General features: G+C 41.4%; 1 protein-coding gene across 3 annotated transcripts in view; it reads left to right on the forward strand.

Moving 5' to 3' along the window:
- The first annotated feature begins 574 nt into the window (after positions 1-574).
- Positions 575-27578, forward strand: part of LOC102689288 (3'-5' exoribonuclease HELZ2-like) — a 39134-nt gene continuing 12130 nt past the window's right edge. For 2 of the 3 annotated variants that reach the window (XR_011181701.1, XM_006639459.3), the window contains exons 1-12: positions 575-910; positions 9738-10877; positions 11577-11760; positions 13010-13117; positions 15361-15878; positions 16882-17514; positions 18416-19214; positions 19567-19642; positions 19730-23240; positions 23450-23535; positions 24633-24770; positions 25870-26025. Coding sequence is in view for 2 of the 3 variants with exons in the window: in XM_006639459.3 (XP_006639522.2) it covers positions 9877-10877; positions 11577-11760; positions 13010-13117; positions 15361-15878; positions 16882-17514; positions 18416-19214; positions 19567-19642; positions 19730-23240; positions 23450-23535; positions 24633-24770; positions 25870-26025 (7210 nt within the window). In the remaining variant the exon portion in view is untranslated. Of the gene's footprint in view, positions 911-9737; positions 10878-11576; positions 11761-13009; positions 13118-14329; positions 14604-15360; positions 15879-16881; positions 17515-18415; positions 19215-19566; positions 19643-19729; positions 23241-23449; positions 23536-24632; positions 24771-25869; positions 26026-27578 lie in introns of those variants that run through there. The other variant, XM_015364634.2, reaches the window with a different exon arrangement.

A 27578-nucleotide genomic window follows, 5' to 3' on the forward strand; every position in this document is an offset into this window, starting at 1 on the left:
ATGACACTGCCATTAACTGCACCTGTCCATTCATCCATTTTCTAACCACTTCTTCCAATTCAGGGTCACAGGGAGCCCGAGCCTGTCCTGGCAAGCAACAGGTGCAAGGAAGGATTCACCCTGGATGGGATACCATTCCAAAACAGGGCAGACACATACTCACTCCAGAACCGATTTTCTCAGAAGCCAATTAACCAACCAGCATGTTTTTGGACTGAACACAGGGTGAACATACAAACTCCAAACAGACAGCATCCCATGTCCGGAACTGAACCCAGGTTCTGCTTGTGGTATCACAAAGCCTAGTACTACAAGTAATGTACAGAGTACAGGGTGCAGGTTTAATTAAAACCAGTTTAAGAAGTCTGGTGAAACAAAGGTTAATTGAACTAATAACTAGAACTATATATATTCTCACTCTGGAAGGGTGAATTTAAATCTGACGAGCAACATCCTCGTTCGCAACTCTGAGCAAAACGAACAATTTGGTGACAAAAACGTCATAAAGCACCACAGCGACCACCGGAGGCAGAGGATTAGTAGGACAGTGCCGCTTCTCTGCGAGGACGTGAAGAGACAGAAACGAAACTGAAGGGAAGACTAACGCAGTAAACCGATACTGGATACTGAAAAAAGGAGGTGCCCAGATCTCATGATTCGCAAGACTACTATAAATATTGGCACATCCTTCCTTGTTATTGTAATACGATAACAGGCTAAAAATTTTGAATACACATAATTAAAACGGAGAAAAGTATGATCTTGATATTATAGGAATAAAACATGGTATAATCTCCCACTTTCTATTCTTTTGTTTTCACGTGACGTGAAACGGTACGTGTGTGGATGAAATAATCAAAACTTTCCTACATTATTGATCCCGGTGCCGAGATGAAATGACTGCACTGATGTAAGTACGGATTTCGGTCAATTTTTTAGTGAGGGTCTGTTTCACTTCTGCGTTGCTATTTTGTAAACCAATGTTGTTCAAAAGACATCGGTGGGTCTAAAACACGTTACAGCTGAACGAGAGGAACAGAAATAGTCCGTTGTGTGAATAGCCAATGCCTTTGAGGAGTGAGCGCTGTAAATAATGAGACACACTGTAATAGTTTTCATTACTGCAAGATAGATTATCATGTGGGCTACCTCTCAGCTACAATAAACGCTTTAAATAAACAAAGAAAACCTACTCTTCAGTTTGGTACCAGTGTGTCTAATGTACAGTGTGTCACAGTGTGTCTGTGTACGCTTTTAACTGTACCAAAAACGTGTTGAGGGCGGGTAATAAAGAAATGTGTTTTAAACTTTTGGAGACCAAGCTGTCCTGATGACTGCAGTGATAGACAGGAACTCTTAATGACTTCGGACCCCTGTTTTTACCATCCAGGTGAAAGGGCCAGAGCATCTATTTTTGCATTGACTTTATAGAAAGTGAAGTTCGAGGTGCTGCTTCAGCACAAGAAAGCCTTTTCAAACTAAGTAGTGCAGCACTTTTTCCACTAATATAAAATCCACTGACTACTTTAACACCTTGCGTTTTGTGGCTGATCAAATAATCAATTCAGATTTTGAGAAATCGCCACTGTTGTGTTATGTACAGTACTGTAATATTATAATAATACTTTATGAAATAATAATAATTGCTTACACTTATATAGCGCTTTTTCTGGACACTCCACTCAAAGCGCTTTAGTCCCCATCCCCAGCTTTACAGGTAATGGGGATCCCCTCCACCACCACCAATGTGCAGCATCCACCTGGATGATGAGACGGCAGCCATAGTGCACCAGAACGCTCACCACACATCAGCTATTAGTGGGGAGGAGAGCAGAGTTATGAAGCCAATTCAAAGATAGGGATTATTAGGATTATTATGAGTGGTAAGGGCCAATGGGAAATTTGGCCAGGACGCCGGGGTTACACCCCTACTCTTTTCGAGAAACACCCTGGGATTTTTAATGACCACAGAGAGTCAGGAGCTCAGTTTTACGTCTCATCCAAAGGACGGCACCTGTTTACAGCATAGTGTCCCCCTCACTATACTAGGGGTGTTAGGACCCACATGGACCACAGGGTGAGCGCCCCTCCTGGCCCCACTAACACCTCTTCCAGCAGCAACCTTAGTTTTTCCCAGGAGGTCTCCCATCCAGGTACTGACCAGGCTCACACCTGCGGAGCTTCAGTGGGCTGCCAGTTGTGAGTTGCAGGGTGATATGGCTGTTGGCTGTAGTTCTGCTGTAGTATGTAGTTCAAGTAGGTAGCTGCCTCAGCATGCATAGGCTGCAAAGGAACAAGTAAAGGTTTATTCCATGCTGAAAAGAGAAGAGAAGCACAATGTTTAGGCTGTAGAGCCTTCTTCCATACAGCTGTACACAGAAGAGGTAGAATATAAGAACAAAAATAATAAGCACAAATGTGGGTCATTATACTGGTAGAAAGTAAGGGTGTGTGAATAATTGAACTTAAAGAGGTTAAAATTATAAATAAGAAAGATCAAGTCCTGATACCAGCTTCCTTTGAAAGCAAAATATAAAAATAATTACTGCAAAAGAATAACCACACACACCGTATTGTCAGGAAAAATGAGCTGAATATTTTCAGCTGTGCGTTTCCACTCTTCTCTGGCACAGTGTAGCTGCAAGACAAACATTTACATAATTGCAGGCATGCAATAATATTAACAAACATTGGAGTTTCAGGGATATTTCGTCTGCAGAAAGCAATAGAAACATTTTACTGGATGGACAAGTATTGTACAGGGAAAAGAGGGAACTTATTCCTTAAAAGTTCTTTTCAGGATTCAATTATTCCTTTAAATGAATGCTTAAAAAGTGGGATCCTTTGTAATATGCATCATTAAGTCAATATATACAGTAAGTCAACAGTCCCTTACATAAATCCTGGTGTTGGTCTCTTCAGTGCTCAGATGACCTGTACGTTCTGTACTCTGGTCTGTAAAGGAGATGATAGTCTATGGTTCTGAATCTCCTCCAATTTCTCTCTCTTCTATCTTACCTTCTCTACTCTCAGAAGGCTGGCTTAACAGTCTCATGAAAATGATGCAGTCAGTCTTAAATATTAGTGAAATTGCTTGGCCAGCTGGACGTTTGACTGTCGCCCATGACAAGAAAAGGTACAGCTGAATGAAGTCTCAAAAAATGCCCATTCTTACCTTCAAGAATAAGGTATGGTGGGAGGTGAAATTTAAGCATGTTGATACTCCCAATACAATGCAACAACATTTCTAGTACGTTTTCTTGACTAAGTCCACTTGAAACACAGAGATATTGGTCATGTCTGTGTTTTTGGAGATTGTCTGGGTCTGTATGATACTGTGCTTTTCCCAGCTTTGTGGAAGACAAAACAGATTTTAGAACAATAACATTGGATCAATATCCAATACAATATTAGGGAAAAGGTGAGGATTAAAAGAGAACCTTGGAAATATCCCATTCTTAAGCTCAGGAGCACAAAGAGCAACTTTGGGAATTAAATGGAGCCGCAGCTTGACAAATGGAACTGTTGCAAAATTATTTTGTTTTTTTAAATTGCTCAGTAACATTGTTGGTAGCTGAGGTATACAGTATATAGAATATAACAAACTCTCAGAGGGAGGGAAAAACTGCAATATAGTGCAGGGTATGCCACAAATGTCCTTTTCTAATGAAGGGGGTAAAACTCTCTTATAATGCATTATTAACATTAATACCAGAGTTAGAAGGCAGAATATTGCAACACTAAATGAAACAACACGGATCAGGAAATATTCTCCCATAAGATAGTAGAGTAATTAAGAGGGGTCAGGAACCATAAAGATATAATTTATGCAAATGGCACCCTTACAGGGGATGATTTTCACATAATGTATAATAGAAATATAGCAAGGATTTGTTCTTGAACTTAAACATGTACTGTGTTGTCAATAATACAGTTTGTTTGAATTATAGTACATTCAGTAAAGTGCATTAATCCATTGAAACCATCACTTAAGTTACTGTAAATATGAAATTGTTTTTATAAGAATTGTCCCTTACCCCTTGAACAGCACAGAGACGTTAATAAAGGTATTTTAGCACTATGTATATGTTATCATTGACACATCCATATTAATTATGAAACATAAGAAAGGAACTTGACATTTAAAACAATAATGCAGACATTAACTGCATGCTCACCTTTTCAATTTCTCTTTATGATAGCCAGTTTTATATCAATACCACTTCTAAGATGCTTTTCCTTGCTTTAAGCAAGAGCAGTGCCCCTATCACTTGCACTTCTCTTTCCACTCGTGATTTTAAGAACTGCAAGGTATTTCGAAATGGACACGTAGACAATGGGGATAAAGAACACAAACGCACCCCAGGAAGTAAGAGGACCCAGAAGCGTCTCTCGGGAGGCTGGGTATCATTGTGACGTGGCTAAGATGGTGGCGTGTGACGCAAAACTCAAACTTACTTGCCTGCATTCTGGGCAGGAACTCTGTTAAGGACATAGGGGAGTGTCAGCATTGCTATGTGGGGTGTACCTCCATTTAGGAATAAAGTCAGTGCAAAGTAACATTGAATGGGTGGATGTTAATGGGAACACCCTGTAGTCCTAATAATATGCCATTAGAATATTTATATTGAGAGCCTGGAACATGTGTCATGCTCAGAATTCAGCCCAGTTTTAACGAACCCGCTGTAAATTCAACATAGTTTAGCTCTTGAATGATTTAGCAGGTCACTGATATGCACCTCTGGTCCTGGGGGGTCAGCCATGTCTTCTGCGATCATTCCACCCTCGAGTCTTAATGAATTTGAATCAATTGGTCACTTAATTGATCTGTACTGCCACTGTTTCCATTTCTTTCACCAGGGATCACAATTAAGCTTTAAAACATGGAGCACTGAAAACAGGCATGCCCGTGACTGTAGAACTGATAACGATGTCTACTCTCACCCAAGGAAATCCCATCATTGCATAAGCCAGCTGGTGATTAACTCATGTTCGGTGCCAGGGGCACAGTTGTTTGTATCTTTTCTGTGTGTCTTTGCAGAGATGCAGGCATAAGTATTGGTTTCATACATTTTAAATGCGTTTATTCACTGTTAAACATCTCACATAGCTCCTTGCAATGTACAAAAGTGTTTGATAAACACTGAAGTATCCTTGACAAAAAAATACAGCATCAGGTCCCGTTTTTGCATACTTATACAGTATCATGTCCTGTTTTTGCATGCTTGAGCTGCTTTCAAGAAAGGCCCCTTTGTCAGTTTCCCCAACATTAAATGCTCTTAGGCAGCTCAATGAAATCATTTTCATCTTTTCTTTCTTTTTTTATGAAGGCCTGTGTTTAGGCTAGTGTGGCAAAGTTCTGTTATTTTACCCCTTCTGCAAAATACAGAAAAAACACCGACCTGTTAGACAAATAAGACAAAAAGTGGCTTATTGGAGAATTAACCTGTAGTCAGTACTGAAAGTCAAAATAAAGACCAGTTGTTTGTATCTCTTCTAAAATTGTATTCAGCAAAACACTCCCATTAAATCTGAGGGATGCAGTATGTACAGGTGTAACTCCTTTGATGATGAACATGTGGCCTAGCTGTAAAATACATTTTGGAATGAATGAACAAAATAATAAGCATGGCTAACCATGATGCTACAATCTGTGTAATGAATTTTATTTGCCCTTTTCAAAACTCAGTTATCTTCAGTACAGTATGTCTAACAATGGTGAACAAGCATTGGTTTCAAAGCAAGTGGATTATTCCAGACCTAGAACCCCAAGTGTGTTTTGCACAAGCAAAGAGCATGCCCATCATACCTCCTTGACTCCAAAACGTCATACAATTTCATGGGGATAATTATGTTAACAAGAACAAACAGGTGCAAGACTTACTGAAGTGAAAACACTCATGTAATATTCGGCTAATTGGCATATTTAGAAAAGAAACACCCCTCTCAATTTGTGAGATTATATGCGTTTGGATGTCCTAATTTAAAAATCTAATGATTTAGTGCTTTGAAAAATGGCAACCGAAGTGAACTGATAGTTCAAGTGTGAGGAGGCCCCATATTTCTCATTTGGAAGTTGAGCACTGTAAGTGAATTTGAAATTTCATTATGCCAAGTCTTGAAAGAGCTGCGTTTGGGCCTAAATAGCCTAGCTAGAAAGCCCACAAACCTTTATGTAAATATGCATTTCCTATTTAGCTTAACTCCCTTTCAGAAAATGTTTAGGATTTCATGTGCTTGGATGAAATTGCTCAATTTCCTGTGTCCTAGACCGAAGAACCTGTCTGTATATGCCAATGTACTGTAGAGTATCTTATCTTCTCTCTCAGGAGGAAAGCAAGGATCTGGTTGCTTGGAAACTGCTTTTGCGGTTTGAAACTCAAGTTAATCCCTTTTGTTTTTCTCTTTATAAAGCAAAAACCAATGGATACTTCGTAGGAAGTGAAACCAGAGTTGTATTCCCTCCAGCGCACAAAACAAAACACCTGGAGCAAAGAATAAACAAGCCTCCGTAATACCATGTTATGTCTGATTTGGGCGATAGTGCTTCAGGTTTCCAAAGCCCAGCCTCTGTAAAGCAATCCACTGTAGTAATTCAAATACAAGAACTTGAACTTGAACTTGAACTTTATTGCCATATGTAACAGGAACTAGTACAATGGAATTCTTACTTACAGAAAGTCTCTCGATTGTAAAACAAGTGTAAAAAACAAGACAAAGTGCAAACAGTGCATCAAGACAATGTACAAACAATAGACAATGTGCAAGTAAACATGTAGACAGTTTGAATGTAAACAATACAGACGTGTAAACAATGACTGGAGATGTGCAATAGATAAGAAATCATAAAGAGGTAGATGGTGATGGTGTAGGTGTGGTCCGAGGGGGATGGCTAAATGTGTTTACTGTATGTCCAGCTTGTCTGGGTTGGATGTTTTCTGCATGTTTTGCACTAAGTGGGTATTGATCTGTCCTACCAACCTGCAAGGTGTGGTGAGGAAACTCCCATTGATATGGCAGGAGAAGTCAGGGTAGAGTCCACAGTATCCATCTCCATCGCCACAGTCCCTTCATGATCATTTCATGGCTGGTGCTCATTCTGTCAACTGTGGGCTGTAGGGCGGTCTAGTGGTGCAGACTGTGCCTTGACTTGCCACGCTCCCAAAAGGGGAGCTCAACAAGGGCGTCTTACAGGCAGCATTCTGGTGCAAACAGTTTTGGTATCAGAAAGAGCAGCTTGCCTATTAATGGCCGTCACTCAGCGCGCCAGATCCTAGGGCCTAAATGACAGCTCGGGACTTAGGAATGTTAAACGATCATATGTTTACACCATAATTATGACTGTGCTGTGTTTCTGTCATGCTTGCAGAATGCATTTAGACAATTTCCCCTTTTCATTCAGGCTGTTTAAACAGCTGCTGGCCAGAAATCACCCACACCAATGTCACAGAACACACTGTATGGGTGTAACACGCTGCATGTAGCCTGAACTGAGATTGGGTGTCTTCGTTTCTCAGCCATCCTCTCTTATGTCCTAAATCATCCCAACATGCACAAACAGATTCTCTACATTCACTGTGGAAATATGGCCAGTGAAAATGTTGAAGTAAAGTGGTTTGGCCAACTCTGCCGAAATAAACATGAATAGTAAAGGAGAAAAGCACAAAAGGACCAACTGCTTTTACTTTGGTCAATGTTCTTACAAGATGCCATCCTCATTTACAAAACCTAGAAGCATAACAAGCTACAGTATATTCCTTACTGGCTTAAGAAAATAAAACAGATGCCTGGCTTTGGCGTAAAAGTTTGAAGTTTCCATTTTGGTAACACTAGCACTAGTAGCTTGTGCTTTGAATCCTGCACTGTCCTTTTATTATGAACCATATTTTCATTTAAATTCCTGGGCGTGTGGGCACCTGAGTAATACTAAGTGCTGCTCTTCACCACACTCCTTAAATGTCAACAGGCAAGATCATGTGCTGTGATCTTATTTCTTTTAATTTGCATTTATAGCCCAAGTGTGTTTGCATGGCTGAGTATGGGTGTGACAGGAAAAAAGTCAGAGAGAGAAAACTCAATGTAGACAGGTAGTTAGCTAAGTTACACCCAATTTAATTTGGGTGTTAAATGTCAAACAGTTGTCATTTTTAAATTAAATATTAGCTAAATCTCACACATTGGTGGTGGTGGTGTTGGAGGGGATCCCCATTACCTGTAAAGCGCTTTGAGTGGAGTGTCCAGAAAAGCGCTATGTAAGTGTAAGCAATTATTAATTATTATTACAACTGATAACACTGATCTATAACAAATCTAAAGCGGGTTTTCCCTACCCAAGCTGTAGAGTATCTCCTTGCTTTCTAGGTTTTGTTCAAACCAAGATCTGTTAGAGTCGAATTATTCTCGGCTCACAGCCAGAACGCCCACCACAGCAAAGGGGGCGTGGTATCGTGGGAGTGGGCGGAGCCGCGGCGAGCACCGCTAAAAAAAAGTCAACGGCTCCAACTGAGGGACGGAAGGACCCGTATGAGATTAACAATAATCGGAAATAAAAAAAAGTGCAAAAAAGAAAAGTACGCGACATTCAGCCTATGCTTACCCTATTTAACGGGCTCCAGCCTCGGAAAAAGAAACCGCTAAGCGCTAGTACAATCCCCTCCAGAACTGACGGTAAATATTCCCCCCCTTCTGGCGCTGTCCAGTGTGCTTTTAAAGAGCACCAGAACAGCTGTGGCTACAAAGGCAACGCGTCGCCCTTCATCCAGGGCTCCGCCTCCACACTGAACACGCCCCCGCGTAACGCCACAGGGGGCAATGAGAAATTATAGAGCAGACTCCCCCCAAATAGAACTGGGCAAGTGCGTCTGTGCAAGACACTTGTCAGTGCTTTTTGTGGAGCCACTATTTGTCTTCTCACAGCTCTCTTGATACTTTTTTTTTTACTACATTTTGTTGTTCAGCCTGCATTTATATATTTTTATGCTAAAGCACAAGCTGCAGTAGTATTCCAGAATTCAGTGCCCTATCTTGAAGAGCCCCTGAATTTGTTAGATTGCATGAGAAATCAATTAAAACAGGTTTCACGTTCCAGAAAGTGGTGAGATGCCTTTACACTATCCAGTCATTAACAAAACATGAAACAGGCTGTGAACCTGAGATAAGCTTGATTTAGCTTGTAAAAGTGTTCTTTTGTATTTTTGGCAAATGCAATTGAGTGAGGTTCAGAAGTGCTCTTTGGACCTACCAGCTATCTTAACTAGCAGTCTCCAAGGAACTATTACAGAGCTGTTTTTTAGATAATATAAAATAGGTATGACATCATATTTGGTAACTGTTGCAAGAGTTTAATTTCTTTACAACAATGGAGCATCTGAAATGTGATGTCAACAGAACTCGCTGAAACTATCTTGTGTGCTTATTAGAGAATTGTGATATAGCAAGTTATAAATGAAGTACAACATCTGACACAGGCATTGAACAGAAATCATTTTGACAAATGTTTGAAGAAACCTGTAAAAATGTTGTTTTTGTTCTAATTAAAATTGCATCTCTCCTAGTTAAATAGACCCGTCTGTCAGATTGATCATTGTCTTTCATGCCATTTACAGCATAGTAAATATTGTACCTCGTCCTTTTCTCACTGTTTTTAGGCTCCGGGAATCACTTTCTACAACCATTGTAACAACTAGAATAATGAAGGCAACTATAAATAATAATAGTTTTGTGTCTTTTTTTCTTAGAATCAGCTGATTCACCAGTTCAGGGAATATGCTGCAACCACCAAAAACCAAGGGCCTCCTGTTTATATTGCTACCTCTCATGGTGCCTATTGCTTTTACATGTAATGGTGTAGAGCTATAGATCGCTACACAAGCAACAATGCCCGCACATCCAGGTGGCTCCCTCCTCAATGAGCTTTTACAGACCTACGACTTGCAAGCAGCTTGTTCCCTGTGTGCCAAGAGGGAAAATGAAATCACTTACTCCTTCAATAAAGTGCACCATCAGTGCAATGGGGATGTGCTTCTGGTCAGACGGAAAGGTTCCGGGTGGTGGAGACCAGTGTCCCGCCGACCTCATTTCGTGAATCCAAGCAAGTATGAAGTGTGCCGCTATTTCGTGGAGGGATCAGGCTGCAGGCACCACAAGAACCGCTGTACTTTCGCGAGAAGTCAAGAGGAGGCAGCGGTGTGGAACTTTCAGAAACGGCGCCAAGTTGATCAGAGCTCTCTGATGCGGTTGGTCAAGGAGACGAAGATGACCGCCATCGAAAGAGCCATCGTCCCGACACCAAGCGTGGCAGAGGGCATCCTGTCTGAGTTCTCGGGGGAGTTCAAGGAGCTTTGCCAAACCTGCTTCTACAGCAAACCCCAAACAGTTGCTCCCAAAAGGTGGAACAACACCTGCTCGTCCCCAGCGGCCCACAAATGGACACCCCTCTTGGTCCACCTCCAGGTGGAAGGGTGGAATAAGAAAGTGTATAATGAGATACGCCACCATCCTCCTCACCGCACCCTGCGGTACTGCCCGCACATCACCCAGGGTTCGCCATGTTGGCACGGGTCTCTGCGCTGCTCGTATGCTCACAGCGAGGTGGAGATGGCCGTGTGGAAGGCAGAGATTGCTGGGCAGCTGAATCGCAAAGATCTGGTCCAGCTGTCCCAGAGGAGACAGGCCATAGCCCCAGACCCGACCCCAGCGCCTCCGCCGGTTCAGATCTACTGTAAGGTTTGCCTGTTGACTTTTTCCTCACAAGAAAGCTTCATAAACCACTGTTCGTCTCTAGAGCATACTCAGATGATCAGTGAGGACACCACCACGGAGTGGAAATACCGTTCCCCACCCCATCAGCGCAAACAAGAGTTTGTGCTCTGTGACAGGTAAAGGAGTTACATAGCAGTGCCCTATGTGTACACTAGTCCTTAGTGGTGATCAGTGCCTTCAACTCTTTTCGTAATACACAGGAATGCATTGCACCAAGCAAATAGGATTATTTGTGAGCAATAGGAAACCGGTTGCGATTGCGGTTTTTGGTTTGTATTAGCTGCAGACTGGGCCAACATTAAGATTAAACTTTGCCCTTACTCTTAGTGGCAAATTACATACCCAGGACTTGAAGATGATTATTTGTGTTCCATAGAGTTGTTCATTCTTCCCAGGTGATTTATCCTAGCTCCTAATTTGGTTTTATTCGATATAGGTAGATGTGTATATACAGTACTTGTTTTACTCCAATGTGTCTGAGTATTATTATTTATTCAATAACATCTAAGAGAGAGATGGAGCTGGAGAAACTGAGGAGGTTCTTTTGAGATTATTTTTATAATACGCCTCTCTGCATTATGTACAGTACATATGTATATATCCATTATGTTTAAAAAGGCATATTGCCATACATGCGTGTCATGAAGCAATTGAACCACTCAACCAAAAGCAACACTGGGTCCCACTGCTGGCACAGTGGAACAACACCAGCTGTGCCGAGCGGTATAAAAAAAAGACCAAACCTCCCACAAGATTAAATTGTTTCAGAGCAAGGCCTGCTGGGATTGAGAATCTTGCCATCTTTTCCTCCTCAGGCCCGACACCTGTGAATACGGTGACAGCTGTGTGTATGCGCACTCAGTGGAGGAGAGGGAGGAGTGGTTTATGCGGACCAAGGAGGCCCGAGAGAAAAGGAGAACTTTGGAAGAGCAGGGCTTGCTCTCATACCAGGACCTCCTGCTGAAGGAGTACAGGAGCAGCAGCAACGAAGTGCACATTGTGAGTCCCAGTCTTGCCAAGTTCAGAAGATTTGCAAAGATTGCAAGCGTGGTGGATTCTGTACCTGTGCAGCCGTGTCCAGTTGGTAGAATTCCATGCGGTAGACCTACCTTTTTCTTCTTTTCAAAGGGCAACAGGATGTTTGCTACTTTCTGTGTCCACTTCATATCTGATATTTGGGAGTGAAAATGTATTTTTCAAGATAAAGGGAAGGAATCACAGAAATACAAAGGCATGGTCCCTTGGTACCTGAGGGCCCACTCTGTGGTATTATTATTCCCATTGCAAAAACTTCCAGGCCAAGTGAGCTTAACAGCTTCTGGCCAGTTACTCTGACATCTGTCCCAGAGAAAAGTCTGGAGTGGATAGAGCAAGACATCTCAAAGAGCACAGAGAACCTCACTGACCCCTGTAGTTGGCCAGCAGAGAACGGAGGGGAGTAGATGATGCAGTACTTGCATTGTTAAACCTGGTCTGTCAGCAGCTTGACCAAGCATGGGCATTGGTAAGATCTCGTTTGTTGATTTTTCCATCAGCTTTCAATGCAATACAACCACTGTTACTAGCTCAGAAACTCTCAAAGAACTTCAAATGAAACGTAACTTGGTAAGATGGATTCTAAACTTAACAAATAGATCTCCACAGATCAAAATGAAGCAATGGTTATCTGATATACACTAAACTTCTACTGGATTAGCTGAAGGCTGTGTCTTGTTGCCTCTATAAATTACATTTTGTACACTGACGAATGAGAACATACGTCCACACAGACAGACATCTCATTACATCTGCTGACACAGCCCTGGTGAACATATGAAAAACTCAGAAAATCATCACAGACCAATGCTAAATTATTTTATTGGTGTGATGAATAAAATATGGATAATGCTGAAAGGGTATATCTTTTCTAGATTTCAGTCACATTAAATACTTCAAGTTCCAGTGTTATGGAATTACCTTCCTCTGACTCTATGAGAGACAATTCTAACTTCTTCAAATCCAAACTCATCACTCACCTTTTTACCAGGGCCTATATCTGATTGCCCTATGTTCTCTTTGTATAAACCTATATGCTCTTATTATTTTTTCTTTTATTTCTTGTACTTTTTTGTGTTTTCTTTATTACCATGTGTGCCGGGTTTGGAAAACCTCATTCGTAATAAAAGTTATTATTATTCCTCCCATTAAAAAACAGTATTATACGAAACGGAGTACATTCCGATGGCCATAACTTAATTTGCTTTTGCAGATGTCTGACCAGGTGGATGATGTCCACATTACGTGTGACAAGGAACTGAGTCTGTCATGTGAGCGGGCAGACACAGAGCTCAAATGGAAATTTCATCTTAGAACTGAGGTGAGACAACATTTTTAATCAAACAAGCTTTCAGAATCCTTCACTGGGAGTGATATATGAAATGTCCCTACAGGATATCTTATTTCGAAGTAGTGCATGAAGAAGTTAAATCCTGTGTGGTTGGTGTCACGAACAGTTCTTTTCGAACCCTATGCAGACGACACAATCCGGAATAGTGAGGAAACAGTGGGGGAAAAGTCATGCAGGAGACGGGAATGGAGACAGGGGGCATGTCCTTGGTGTGCAGGTGTCCAAGGGGACTGAGTCCGGGGTGAACAATCCAAGAGGAAGTCCAAACGGGGAATCCAAAACACAAGCATAAGTCCAGTGCCAGGCGATCCATCCAGGAGATTAAAAACAGGAACCGGCGGGGGGAACAGAAACAGAAAGTTAAAATCATAACGGAGCAAGACGCAGCAGGACCCGGGCTCACATGAAACGGGATTCAATGTAGAGCCTCGAATGACGTGAGCGCCTGGCTTTTAAGGCGGACTGAAAGGTGGTTAGAATAAGGAACAGGTACGGGGAATGAGGCTGAACGGGGATGAGCTGGAGCGCCCTTAAGAGGAGGGGTAGCGATCATGAGAGTTGGCCCTTTTCTTTCTGTTAGTGGTACAGTAAGCAGAAAACACTTTCAGATATTTAATATTTTTATATTCATTATTGCATACGTTTTAGCTCTTAATTATAACTAAAGACCCTCCACAATGCACTGCTTTTTCAATAATTGTTAAAGTACCTGTAGAATACCCTATTTTAAAATCATTGCAAAACAGTTTTGAACGCTTAAAGTCCAGCATGATACCCCTGTACACTTTCAGCTTGACAGTGGTGTTCTGTACTCCCACTGTTTGTGCAAATGTTTCTATGATTGCTTTCCTTTTGCCATTGGTAATTTAAATGCCAGTTCAAATTTGTGTACACATTTCACTACTGAGAGTACGCCCTGCTAAAATATTTCTGCTACCAAACAGCATTCATGTAGACTCGCTTCCTAATTGTTATCTGAGTACTATTTATAGCACTAAAACTACAGAAGCAGAAGAGGCCGTAAAAACAATCTAAGGGAAATTAAGGACTTTTTCATTAGCTGAGGCCCAAAAATAAGGAATCCAAAAATTCTTGGCGTAAGATTTATTTAGCAAATAAGGGATTCAGTCATCCCTTATAACATTATATGCTTCATAGAAAATGAGTTTTAGGACACAGCTAATTCACATGTTGGAATGGATGGATTGGCAGACAGACACAACCCCAGACATACACACACCAGGGAACTCTTTCCCAGAATCTAATTAATCTACCAGTTTGTTTTTGGACCATGGAAGGAAATCGGAGCCTCCAGAGGACACCCACACAAACGTGGGGAGAACATACAAACTCTACACAGATAGTACACCCGGTCCAGGACACAGGATATACACAAGGAGACAGTAGATGGGGTTACTGAATACAGTAGGAGCAGGGAGGTAAAGAACAGAACCAGGTCAGTAAAGGCTTTTCTAAAGAAGGTCCGAATTTGAAGGAGTTTAGAGAAGGTGACTCTCTGATAGAGTACCAGAGCTTTAGGGCATTACAGGAGAAGGCCCAGTTGCACATAGAGTGTAGATGGGCTTGGAGGACAGATAGGAGACCAGAATTCGAAGAATTAGACGAGCCAAGGTTACGAGGTGGGGAGTAGGATGATAGTAGCTCAGATAGGTACTGAGGTGCCAATTCATGCAGAGCCTTATACTATAGGTAAGCATGAGGATTGAGTAGAAATATGTCTGTGTTTTGAACTTCAACAATCTAGTTGTCTCCAATAGTTGTCTCTAATCTAATAGTCCCCAATATTCTTTACTACCATTATAAGAACTGATGTTAATGCAACTTAGTTTAGATGAGAAGTAAATGAGCTTTTTATTTACCAATCTTTAGTCCAGGTTGACAGGAATCTTCGGAAAATTGTGATCTCAACAACTTTAATTATACACTTGCAGCTAATATGAAGTATTGTGGTGGTTCTGTTACATCATTAATTTCACCATAGCCGTCCATAAGGTTAAAAAGCCCCTTTTTGTACTAGAAAATCTGTACCAAATCTGTATCTGTAACTAATAAGAACTAAGAACTTTTGGAACAGAATCAGAAAATAAAACACTGAGTTTAAGTGAAAAATTTTGTGAAAGAGTTCTTTTCCCAAGAAAATGTCTTTTTGCATCAGTCATTATTTAGTCGTTTTCTTTTGCGGGTTTTCTCAGAGACCCCTGGTGCACGTCGCCTTGCTGAAACACGAACAAGGAGCCGTTTTTACTCTGGGTGACATCGGTCCCGAAGGCCCTTGTACTTACGCCACAGGGAACACGTTCTGCACATCCCACATGAGCTGCGACGTCCCCGTCACTTTCAAATCTCTCAGCCCGGGCTTCTACGAGCAGTGGGTGGTGTTCGACTTTGACATGAGACCCGTGCTGCTGCAGAAGCTCCGGGTGCGAGTGGGTCAGCGGAGCCCGACTCCCCCTGCGGAGACGCCCGAGGGCAGCGGGCCCTGTGGCCAGAGCCTGGAGCGCTGGCACCGTGGAAACAGGATGATCGTGCCCTGCCTGGAGAGGACTGAGGCAGAGGAGAGTCTGCTGAAGGAGTACAAGCCGCCTCAGCTGAACCTGCGGTACAAACCCAGAGCAGAAGGAACTGAGCCCCTTACGAGGGAGAACTACAGAGACGGAATGCACTCCTTCCTCTACAGAGAAGAGCTGGCCCAGGAGGAGGTGGCCTCAAGGTAACAGATCTGTGGTTCATTAGAGAAGCCGTACATGCTGCCCAATACAACAGGAGATGTAACCCATCCCCACCTTGGGAACCCACAATCCTACTGGTTTCTGTCCCAGATGAGCTCTGAGTTACCTCAGAATAGGTTCTGTTCAACAAGTTAACCCTAATTATTTTCAGCTCTTAGACACATCTTAAAGATGTTTGTGTTTATCAAAATAATCTCCAACATCGGAGTAGAAAAAGAGTGTTGCAAAGGTTCCACTATATAATTTCAAGTAAGAGGTCAATTAAAGGTTCTCAATTGAGAGTTCAATTAAGCAGAGAGTTTGGCTGGACTGTAAATCAGTAGTCTCTGGGTTCCCAAGTCCAGGAGTGTGACCCTCTGTTAAAGACACTGACATGATAAGTTGCCACTCTTGGTTGAACACAAACAGTATCGAGACTGCATTAGGAAGTGTACATAAGACAAAAATCATAGTCCTTAATGGACCCCTTTCTGAGAAAGTGCCCAGCGGTGTTTGTTAAAAGATTCACTAGGGTTTGTTGGTTCACCAATATCCACTGACCAAAAAACACAAACGACTTCTGAGTCTCTAGTATTTAAAAGACAAATATTTGTCATCTTCGGTTGACCCATCGATTTTATGTTGATAGTGCTAAAGTCATAGTAACTTGCAAATAAGAGATAAATAATTCAGGATCAAATGTCTGCCTGGTTGTACACTTCTACATGTTAAAAAAAGTACATCCCCCTTTCAGTGCAAAACATATGAAAGTAAGGCCAGCTTCATTGTTATTGAAAACAGATAAACTATTTCACATAATTCCATTAAATGGAGTCACCTCAATGTGTAGATTAAGAAAGTATGACTGTACACAGGCTTTGAAGATTTGTTCTAGAAAAAGTTTAAGTTTCCTTTGCCAGAACTATCTTTTGCAACGGAAGGCAAAAATAAAATGTCAGAAAGGAAGAATATTATGCTGATTTCTGCTGCATTGCTTATGTCTAGACTGAGTCTACAAGGGCCTGTCTCCCTGACTGAAATCCTCTCGGCGTCCCAGTTTGGGATGAAGATCGCTCCTGCTGGTGAGCTTTTTGCCATGCTCTCCATTCCTTACGCACTGACCACTGACACTCCCGAGGGCTATGTGCTCAGAAGAGCAGTTCGATCGGCTCTTATAGCTCCCTTTCCAGTGAATAACAACAAGGTCTTCGAAGCAATAATTGTCCAGGATGCTAGCAGTGAAAACAAGATCCATCTACAGCTTTCCAAGCGGTGCTGCTCAGACCTCGGTCTCCTGAAGGACACAACCCGTGAGATGGAGGTCCAGTTTCAGCTGAACCGTCTCCAGTTCTGCGAGTGGCATCAGGCTGTCGACCTCCTTCCAGATGTGGGCATAGTGCTGCCAGATGTGACGGCCTGCTCTGTGCCAGTGCACAGCGGGACATTCTCCAAGCTCAATGCAAAGCAGAGCGCAGCCATGGCTTACATCATTGGGGACACAGATGGAGAAAAACCTGTTGCTCCACTACTGATTTATGGACCTTTCGGGACTGGAAAAACTTTCACACTGGCGACAGCAGCCAAGGAAGTTGTTCGTCAACCCAGCACCAAAGTTCTTATCTGCACCCATACAAACAGGTTAGTCCTAGAGCTGGAATTGATAGCCAACTTCGTGTAGATTTGGTATTTCATGCGGATCACTTTACAGTCTAAAACCTTTGTTTAAAAGGCCTAACGAACAATACAGCATGTGCTGGAATAGTAAAGATTGTTTATATAATGCCGCACATTTTGGAGGACCTGAAGCAGTTTTCCATTAACTAAAATGTTTTTTTTCTATATATATATATTCCATAACACCTGTCCTGTCATGTTCTAATCCTAGCCTTGTTAACTGAGATTTCCTTCACCAGAAGGAAAACGCTGTTAATTTGGCTTTTCTGAATTTACTATAAGTCAAAATCAGCAGACGTAGCTGAGTAACAATACCTTAGATTATGTAAGACATTAAAAGGTCATTAAGTTACATAAGACTATAAGTTCAAAAGGGCTTTGTTCTCTAAATGGTGATGATGTGTTGTGCACATGATACTGTAAGTAACCTTATTGCATATAGTGTACGACTCCTGTATTCACACACAGCGACACTGGTAGAGATATGTAGCCTTACATGTGTAAAAGAAGGTGGTGAAAATGCTACTAATTGGAATCAATAGGTCCAGTACATTTGTAAGTGATTTCTAAGAGTCATTATCTGTAGCATGGAGAGCATCTGTTGCTCTAGAATAATAGATATACTTCTCTTTGAGTTTTAACAGGGTGTTCAGCACCTCATAGACACTAGATTTGTGAGAAACTGTTTTTTTTTTGCATGTAGTGTAGCTTCCTTCTACCACATAATAATAACAATTTTACAACCTCTTAGTGAACAGGAACCACCTTTGTTTTATCCCACGGTTATATGTATGGATCCCGAATGACATTAAACAGAAATGCAGAGAGTGTAGTGACTGACAAAGCTCTGTGTCTTCTATTTCAGCTCTGCTGATTTATATGTGAAGGACCATTTCCATTCCTATGTCAACTCTGGACACCCTGAAGCATTACCCCTGAGAGTCAAGGCAAATAAAAAAGGAGTGCCTCTGGGCGCCACCGATGACATTACCTTAAAATACTGCTTGCTTTCAGAAGATCGCGAGTCTTTCAAATTCCCAGACAGGAAGACATTAGACTCTTTCAGGGTTGTCATAACAACAACAGTGTTGGCCAGTTATTTCCAGCCCCTGAAGCTCCCTCCTGGCTACTTCACCCACATCCTGATAGACGAAGCCTCCCAGATGCTGGAGTGCGCTGCGCTGATGCCCCTGGCTCTGGCTGGGAAGGGGACCCGAGTGGTGCTCGCTGGAGACCACATGCAGATGGGCCCCAAGCTGTTCTCGGTGGAAGAGGGCCGGCACTCTGACCACACTCTGCTGAATCGCCTCTTTCACTTCTACCAGGGGGAGAAGCACGAGGTGGCCTCGAGAAGCAGAATCATCTTCAATGAGAACTATCGCTCCACGAGAGAGATAGTGGAGTTTGTGTCGACTCACTTCTATGTAGGGAAGAGTGATGCCATCAAAGCTGTTGGAAATGTCCCTACTCATCCTCGGGTCCATCCACTGATGTTCCACCATGTCCGCGGGAGTTCCCATTTGGACACTACAACCATGTCCTGGTTCAATTCTGAGGAGATTGCTCAAGTAGCAGAAATAGTGCAGAGTGTGCTCAAAGACTGGCCCTCTCAGTGGGGAAATCCTCAACAACAGACTGTTTGTGTTCTTTCTGAGGGGACCCAGGTATGAAAATATTGACCTTTGCTGTTGTATTTGATTTTTGTGGAAACTATTGTGTGCCTCGATTTTTTTTAAAGAAAATCATTTTGGCTCAGAAAAGTGTCAGGAGATTGGCCAATATTTCAGCGACACCAAGGTCTGTAAATTGTATTTATTTGTGTGTCAGACGTATGGAAGCATTACCATCATAGAAGTGTGGACCTTTTTCATAATTCAAGGCACTTCTTTTATGAAATCAGCACAATAACATAATCTTCTTAGAAATGTTACCAGCCTTGTTTCCATTATGGATTGTAGATGGTTGTACAATTGATACAGTTTTCATTTTCAAATCTTTCTCTCTTCTCAATATCAGGTTGGTCTTTTGAGAAAAGAACTGCGGAAAAGATACTTGGGCAGAGTGTCGGTGGAGAATTTGGGAAACGTACAAGGTATTGGATGATGCACCAGTTATGACTGGAGCTACTGTAGGATGTAGAATGTAACGCTGATGTGTAATTTTGTATTCTCTTGGGCAGGGAGGCAGTTCAGAGTAGTCGTGATGACGACCATTCAGACCCGAGACAGCCTGCTGTCTTTGAGCTCAGCCGCTCTGGAGTTCTTCAACGAGCCGCGGGTGCTGAACACTGCCATGACCAGAGCGCAGTCCCAGGTCATCGTGGTTGGAGATGCGGCAGCTCTGTGCTACTTCGGGAAGTGCTCTAAGATCTGGAGGAGCTACATAGCGCAGTGCATCGAGAAGGGCAGTGCTTTCCCACAGCACCTCACCATGGAGCACATTGACCAAGAAGTGGTGGAGATTGCACGGTTTGATAAGGATGAGGAGGACACTGGCAGTGATTCTGAGTCTGTCATATCAGAAGTGATTACGAGCACAGATGAAATACTGCAGGAGCTGATGGATGACTGCAGTGATGTGCCCTTTGAGACCTCAGAAGAAGAGTCTACGGATGATACAGAAAATGTTAACCGACCCATGAAGATGTTTCATTCTGATCCAGAGAAAGAGGCTTCATTGGAGAGTTTACTGAAGAAACAACCAAACAAGTACAAAACTGGGGAAATTGTAATAGAAAAGTATGATCGGGCTTACGTCATGGTTTCTGATAACCCAGCTGTGCATATCAGAATCAATGGGAGGAGGAACATGGGCAAGACCTTTTCTGGGGATGAGGTTGTTGTGGAAATTACCAATGAAAACGGATCTGTCTTTGGGAAGGTGATGGGAATTCTCAAGAAGTCTGAGAAGTCCAGAGTGTTTGTTTGCACCTTTGAAGATGTAGATTTAAAGAAGCATAAAGAGGGCAAAGACTTTGTCACTCAGGTCATGATACCTGTAAACAACAGTGTCACCAAAATTCGCACCCTATGTTGCAAGAACAACCGTAACCGAGTTCCAATTTTTAAGTTTGAAGATGGGAGATGGAAGGCAGTTAAGTACCAAACATTCAATGAACAGTCTAAGAGAATGCACGTATTTGTTGTGGAGATTGTGGGATGGAAAGAGCACTGTTGCTTTCCTTTAGGTTTCATCACAGAGGTCCTAACTATAGGAACATCTTTAGATGAAGGGCTAAAGGTTCTTGATGCAGAATTTGATGTAAGGCCACACATTCCTCAGCCTGTCTTGAATGAATTAGGAAAGTGCAGTGAATCCAGAACTGACAAAGAAAAAAGGCATGATTTTCGAAATTACCAAACTTTTACCATTGATCCACGAAATGCCGAAGATCTAGATGACGCGCTCAGTGTTAGGGACTTAAATACCCACTATGAAATTGGAATTCATATTACAGATGTGGCAAGTTGTGTTCCCATGGATGGAGACTTAGACAATTATGCCAGAGAACGTGGAGCTACATACTATCGCCCAGGCAAAGAGCCACTTTACATGTTCCCCCCATCACTCAGTACGAAACTATGCAGCCTTTTGCCTTACTGTAATCGCAGGGCAATATCTTTGATTCTTGAAGTAGAAAAGGACACAGACAGAATTGTGAAGAGCAGTTTTGTGCTGTCCCACATAAAGTCCAACAAACAGTTTTCTTACGATAAAGCAGAAGTCATTATAAGAGAACGTTACAAGAAGGAAGACTATGGGTTTGGAACTTCGGAGGACTGCCTGCTAGTCGCTTATCACTTTTCCAGAGTCCATAGAAAGGCCAGGCTTCAAGAGGACTGGAGCTACGATCAGCCTGATGACTACAGAGCCCCAGGGAAGAGGAGAGCCCATCAGATGATTGAAGAACTCATGATTGTGTTCAATAGCTCTGTATCTGACTATTTGATTAACAAAGATTTATCAAAGTATTTAACTCCTTTGAGATGTCAGAAAGGCCCAAAGGTTGAGGAGTTGAATGACTTTCGACAGAAATACAATGACATAATACCAATGTCTGAGCACTTAACTTACCATATAGGCTGTGCTCGGCGAGCTGCAGTTGAAAAAACCTTTTGTGTACTAACATCCACATGGAAAAGGCTACAGAGTGCAGCTGAGAAGAGAGATTTTGACAAGATAACAGATTTGATTTCTACCGATGATATCCACCCACAGCTGCTGCCTGTGATATTACACTTCAGGAGGTTGCTTGGCAAAGCTTATACACTTCGCTCCAACTCCAAACCTGAATCAAAGGTTGGACATTATTCCCTGCAGCTCGACTCCTACACCCAGGCTTCCTCACCTCTTCGACGTTACATGGACGTGATATTGCAGAGGCTGCTCCATGCGACTCTCAGTCAGACTCCGGTTCAATACTCACCACAGGAAATTGATATATTGTGTGGAAAGATTGTTGAGAAGAATGAAAAAGCCAATGACTACCAAAAGAAGGCTGAAATAATTTGTCTTGCCATGAACCTGAGAAAACAAAGCACACAGAAGCTGGCATTTGTTGTGGATGTTGACCCAGATGGTGACAATTTCAAGGTGTCGTTTCCTTTTGACAAAACCGCTTTATCAGAGAAGTACTCCATTATGTACAGGGACTTGCAATTAGAAGACCAGCCAGAGTTCGATAAGGACAAAGAGTGCATGAGTCTGGGATGGCGCAGAAGGGTTTACTCCACTGACACCACCAAGACCCATCTCGAGCTGCAAAGACTGCTGCAGAATTGTCCATGCACCGGCCACCTCCCTCAAGAGAGGTGGCAGGACATCATTCAAGCTCTCAAGAAGGAAGACTGGAAAAGAGTCTGCTCTTTCTTGATGAACACAAAGTTGGATCAGAGCGACAACAGACACATATCAAAATCTGTCTTTCGTGATGGCTTTGAAGAATCTGAGAAGAAGTCCGAGTCTTCCAAAATGAATACTTCAGATTCTGAAAAGTTCCGAAAACGGACTGATAAATTTGAACATGAGCACTTTGTTAAGCTGCCCTTCAGTCTGAAGCCTGGGGACACTCTACAAGTCCAGTTAACTGCTGAAGTAAAACGTGGTTTTTATATGCCTGCTGTGCAGCTACTGAATGTCAGTCCACAATTTGAAGTGTGCCTAGAACATGCTCGTGATCCCAGTACATGTTTCTCTGGAGGTGCAAAGAATGCAGCCAAAAATTTCTATGATGACAGTGAGGACTATATGAAAATCTGGAGGCCACTGTGTGAAATGGAATCTGCCTCTACAGCAGTGGAGGATAGTGACAGTATAATAATTGAAGATATGGAGATGGACTTTAAGAGGGATGTTAAGAGCATAGAAGGAACCTTTTTTCTTCCTTTAGACTGCAAAAAAGCATGGGCTATTGAATGTGATCTCAGGAAGTGCTTCTTGTGTATTCGAAAAAGAAGTTTAAAGCAGGAATGTCCTTCAGGAGATGATGAGCAGGTGGACCCAGGCTGTTACACATGGGTGGCCCATGGTATCACTAAATACGCTATAGAACCTAAGGATGGCTCAAAAAACAAAGCTGTACAGGTTGGTTTCTACCTCAACCATATCCTCATAGAGAACATCCCAACTTGTGTGTTCCAGAAGAAAACAAAATTCACAGTGGAGCTGATCCCCAAACTCCTTCCAGATGTGTGAGTACAGTAGCTGATACATCCCTTTGATGCTTTCAAATGTCTTTCAAGAGGCATGCTGCCCATTTCCTCAGAAGTAGCCAGTCAGCTGATAATGAGCCTTTAGGAGGTCAGAACAGTTGGAACAATTTTTAAGGTGTTTGAAAAAAATGGACAAAGTCTGCCCTGTCACATGATTCACAATGTATTAATGATGTGCATTTTTTTAGACGCAAAGAAACTGCTGTGAACAGCCTCAAATGTGCAAATGAACTTGTTCAGAAGATAGCACTTGGACACAGGATTCCCAGAGCAAGTAAGATTGTCAGTATTGCTGCACGTTTACACTGTAAGTTATACTGCTGTGCTGCTGATCTGCGCTACAACTGAACAAGGATATGCAGGATAAATCCTTTGCATCTGGTGGATAGTGAACCTGATGAGAGACCGCACTATCTTTCCTAACATTTATCTTACATTTTTATTAGATCGTAGACCAACCCTAGCTTTGCATGTACAGTAATTCACAATTAGTGGGAAATCCCGTTTCAAGGATTTGATTTCTGTTACTAAATTATTTAACCCTTAAGCCGTCCCCATAAATAAATTTAAATTGGCTGTTCATGCTAAAATATCATGCAGTTTATGGAATTGAAGGGATTACAAGGAGTGTTAAAAAGAGCATCTATTATGGATATTTCCTTTGAAAATTAGATTTCAGACACACTCTTGTTTTCCACACAACATTTTTCACATTTGTTAAAATATATATTTGAAATGTTATGCATTATGATGAAATTCTGTGAGGTGCTCTTCTACTTAGAAGCTCCACTATACTTCGTGAACATTTTGTTATAGTAAACACTGATATTTGGGCAGATAGTTACAGACCAGTCCTTGAGCTTCCTGCTTCTCAGCTCATTCATTCTCACTCATTCAGTGGTTAAGGACCTGGACTGCACAGGACACCTGTACATACAGTGTGAAGAGATTTGTGTAAATGTAACATTTTAAATCTCAAAATCAAGAGTTTGAAGTAAAAAGCAAAGTTTGGTTCATAACCAAGTCTGTAAAAACTACAGGTTAAGGTAAGGGTGTTTATTCATGTACAATATGTATTATTTTCCTCTTAACATTTTCATACTGTTCATAGTGCTGTTAACCAGTTAGACAATTAAATAAGGTTTGAACTTGGAGAATGCAACCTAGGCGACAAATCGGAAGGTTTCACATGTAAAAGGAATTTCATTTTCAGTTTTTGATATTCATAAATTGAGGGATAAATACATAACATAGAAATGTATAACTTAGCTACAAACTGTATGATACTATACCTTAAACAGTAATTTTAAATTGATTTGTAAAAACAATTTATTTTTTGTTTGTCTCTGTGACCCTCTGTTGGATTTGCAGGTGAGGAATCTGTAATCCCAAAAAGGGAAATCATGAGACAAGACCCTCCCCATGGTCTCCCCAGACTGAATGAGAGTCAAAACAATGCAATAGAAGAGGCGCTGAAAAATCAATTTACTCTCATCCAGGGCCCACCCGGTAAGAAACAAGAGCAATGCAGGAAATTACTTAGGAATTTAAACCAGTTTTGAGAAAATTGCTTTCTCATAAAAACAGATTTCTGTTTTGTTTCCTGTGAAAAATGTCTTATTTCAGTCTTGTACTGTTTGATTTGAAATATTGTTTTCATGATAAAAAAATATATTCAAAACAATATGTCCTTTATCCAGGTTCTAAAATACTAGCAATAAACATATTCACGGGAGAAGACAAGCTCTCTAAACACAACCATTCTTGGTCACTCCCTCAGCCAGGCAGGCTGGAAGTCAAATTGGTGTACTCACTGAATTATTGACTTGTGTGGGGACTATCCAAAGCACCTGAAATGTTCTCAGAGAGATACGGCAGTTTGTTATTCTTGAGGCAGTTTTGTTTATGCTGACAAGAAAATTGCCTCAGAAAAGAGTCCTTATGTTGGCTTGTGTGTAAAATACCATAAATAAAAATAAAGAGTGGAGTTGATTACAGGAAGAATATCAACAAGTAAAGTAGATAAGCCCAGCTGCAGTCTTCAGTAATATCACTGCCTGTTTAAAATGGCATAGCAGTGAATATTTCACAGACCTTTTCAATTAATGTTGCTGTACAGGAGGTAAGAGGTCTCTCACCCTGGTCTTGGAGAAACCTGACCTGACCTGAAATTAAGCAAGCAACCAATTCAATTAACACAACACTGCTCCATGGAGACTGAAGGGAACTCAAATTTTGGTCAGACATATATTACATAGTTTATTCAATCATCTTTTTAAGCGGACACAATTAAATTGTCCTAAGTCTTCAGAGAGTATGTTTAGTTGTGACCTACAAAGTTGTATTTGAGACCTCTGTGTTTCCTAGACACCCCATGAGCTTCTATAAAATTGTTGCCTACTGATCACTCATGAAACGTCATTCTGTAGCTTAATTAAAACCAGCAGATATTCTCATTACTATGTAATAATGTTTCACACGAGCTCATACGATATGCTGTATATGAAATTTTTAAGTTAAACACACAGAAAGCAGGCACTAGCAGTAAGGGGATATTTACATTGGCTGTGACAACAGATCTATTTAAACCAAATATCTGGTGTTGCAGGAACAGGAAAAACAGTGGTAGGCGCCTACATCGTGTACTGGTTCTTCAAGCTGAACCATAAGACTCCCAGACTCATCACAGACCCCGAGGAGAGGAAGAAGAAGGAAGTCATTCTGTACTGTGGCCCTTCCAACAAGTCTGTCGATGTGGTTGCTGGCACGTGTCCATTTCCTTTCTCATCTTTTCATATTCCACCACAGTACGAACCAAGACGAGTTCAGGGGACTCGGGTGACTTGGTGCAGAAAGTTAGCAATTCAATCCTATTAGTGCAGTTCAGCAGTAGATTGGTGCTGTAACTGTTTTAAATACAAGATATAGAAATATACCTTCTATAAGTTCATAATTCATAATCATTTCTCATCTTTACTGATGTTTCCTCTTTATTCTTATAGAATATTTGTTGTAGTGCCTTCACTAAGATTTCATAGAGGCACAGTGACTGTGTTCCAAATGTTCTTTAGTGTAAGCAGCTTTCCTTTAGTCTGCAATATTTGCAGGGTGTCATGTAATCTGTACCAGTGATAGTGTGTATTAAGAAATGAGCAATAATGAGTTTTGTGGAAAGCAGTAATGATCAGAATGGAACATTTTATGCCCTTATATTTTCTTGACTTACTTGAACAGCGGTCAGCATTACGGTTGTGACTATAATATACACGTTGGTAAAAGACCAAATGAAATGAAAAATGAACGAGACTTCAACATTAACTTTATTTTAGAATGTTAAACTTATTGCAATGGTAAATGGACCATCTGATACATTGAAATACAGCAACCCACAGAAAGCGTGGAAACTGAAACATTCATTGAGCTGTCTGAATCTGCAGATGCTCTTAACAGCTACAGACCAGTTTGTAGGACCTCTGCGCTCATGCACTATGTAGCAATGTAGGCAGCAGCAAATACACAATTTCTTTTTGCCGATGTTTATTATAGGAAAGAGCAATAAAATAATAAAATTGAAAATTATATGTAATACTTAATATTTATCTATAATTCAGATTCCAGATTCAAGAGCAAGGTTTTGGATTTAGATTTATAAAGAAGGTTAAAATCAAATCAGACTGCTTTTCATTGACTTTGGAAAGAGTCATAAGCCTGCCGGAGGACAGGTTTACATTTGTCCCATTTGCAGGACAAAGTCTCAGCTTTTTTGAACACATCTGTGATCTCTGACTTAGCTCAGAGGAGCGAAACTTCAACTAACTCAACAATAGTCGATGACTATAAGTACGTGGGACTGGTCATTGACAAAAACCTAAAATGGGACGAATGCTGTGACACGATCTATAAAAAAGGCCAACAGAGACTCTTCTTTCTCAGAAAACACAGCTGCTTTAAGCTAGATAAAACTGTCCTTACACGTTTCTACAGATAATTCATTGAAAGTGTCTTAACATACTGCTTCACTTATAGGTTTGGCAACATAAGTACCGGTAATTGCAATAGACTGGGTAAATGAGTGAATATAAGTGGCAAAATAATCGGGAATAATCAAATCAACTTGAGCATCCTTTACAAACAGAGGGTGACTAAGAAAAGCCTCAGGGAGTGTGTGTCTCAGCCCCTCCATTGTGAATTCACACTTCTCCCATCTGGGAGACGCCTCTGTGCCCCCAGGTGTAAAACCAACAGACTCAGGAAATCTTTCATTCCCACTGCAATCACACTCTTAAACAATGCAAAGTAACTACCTTGTCTCTTGTT

Source organism: Lepisosteus oculatus, chromosome 16, assembly GCF_040954835.1.
Source record: "Lepisosteus oculatus isolate fLepOcu1 chromosome 16, fLepOcu1.hap2, whole genome shotgun sequence".
Taxonomy (NCBI): Eukaryota; Metazoa; Chordata; class Actinopteri; order Semionotiformes; family Lepisosteidae; genus Lepisosteus; species Lepisosteus oculatus.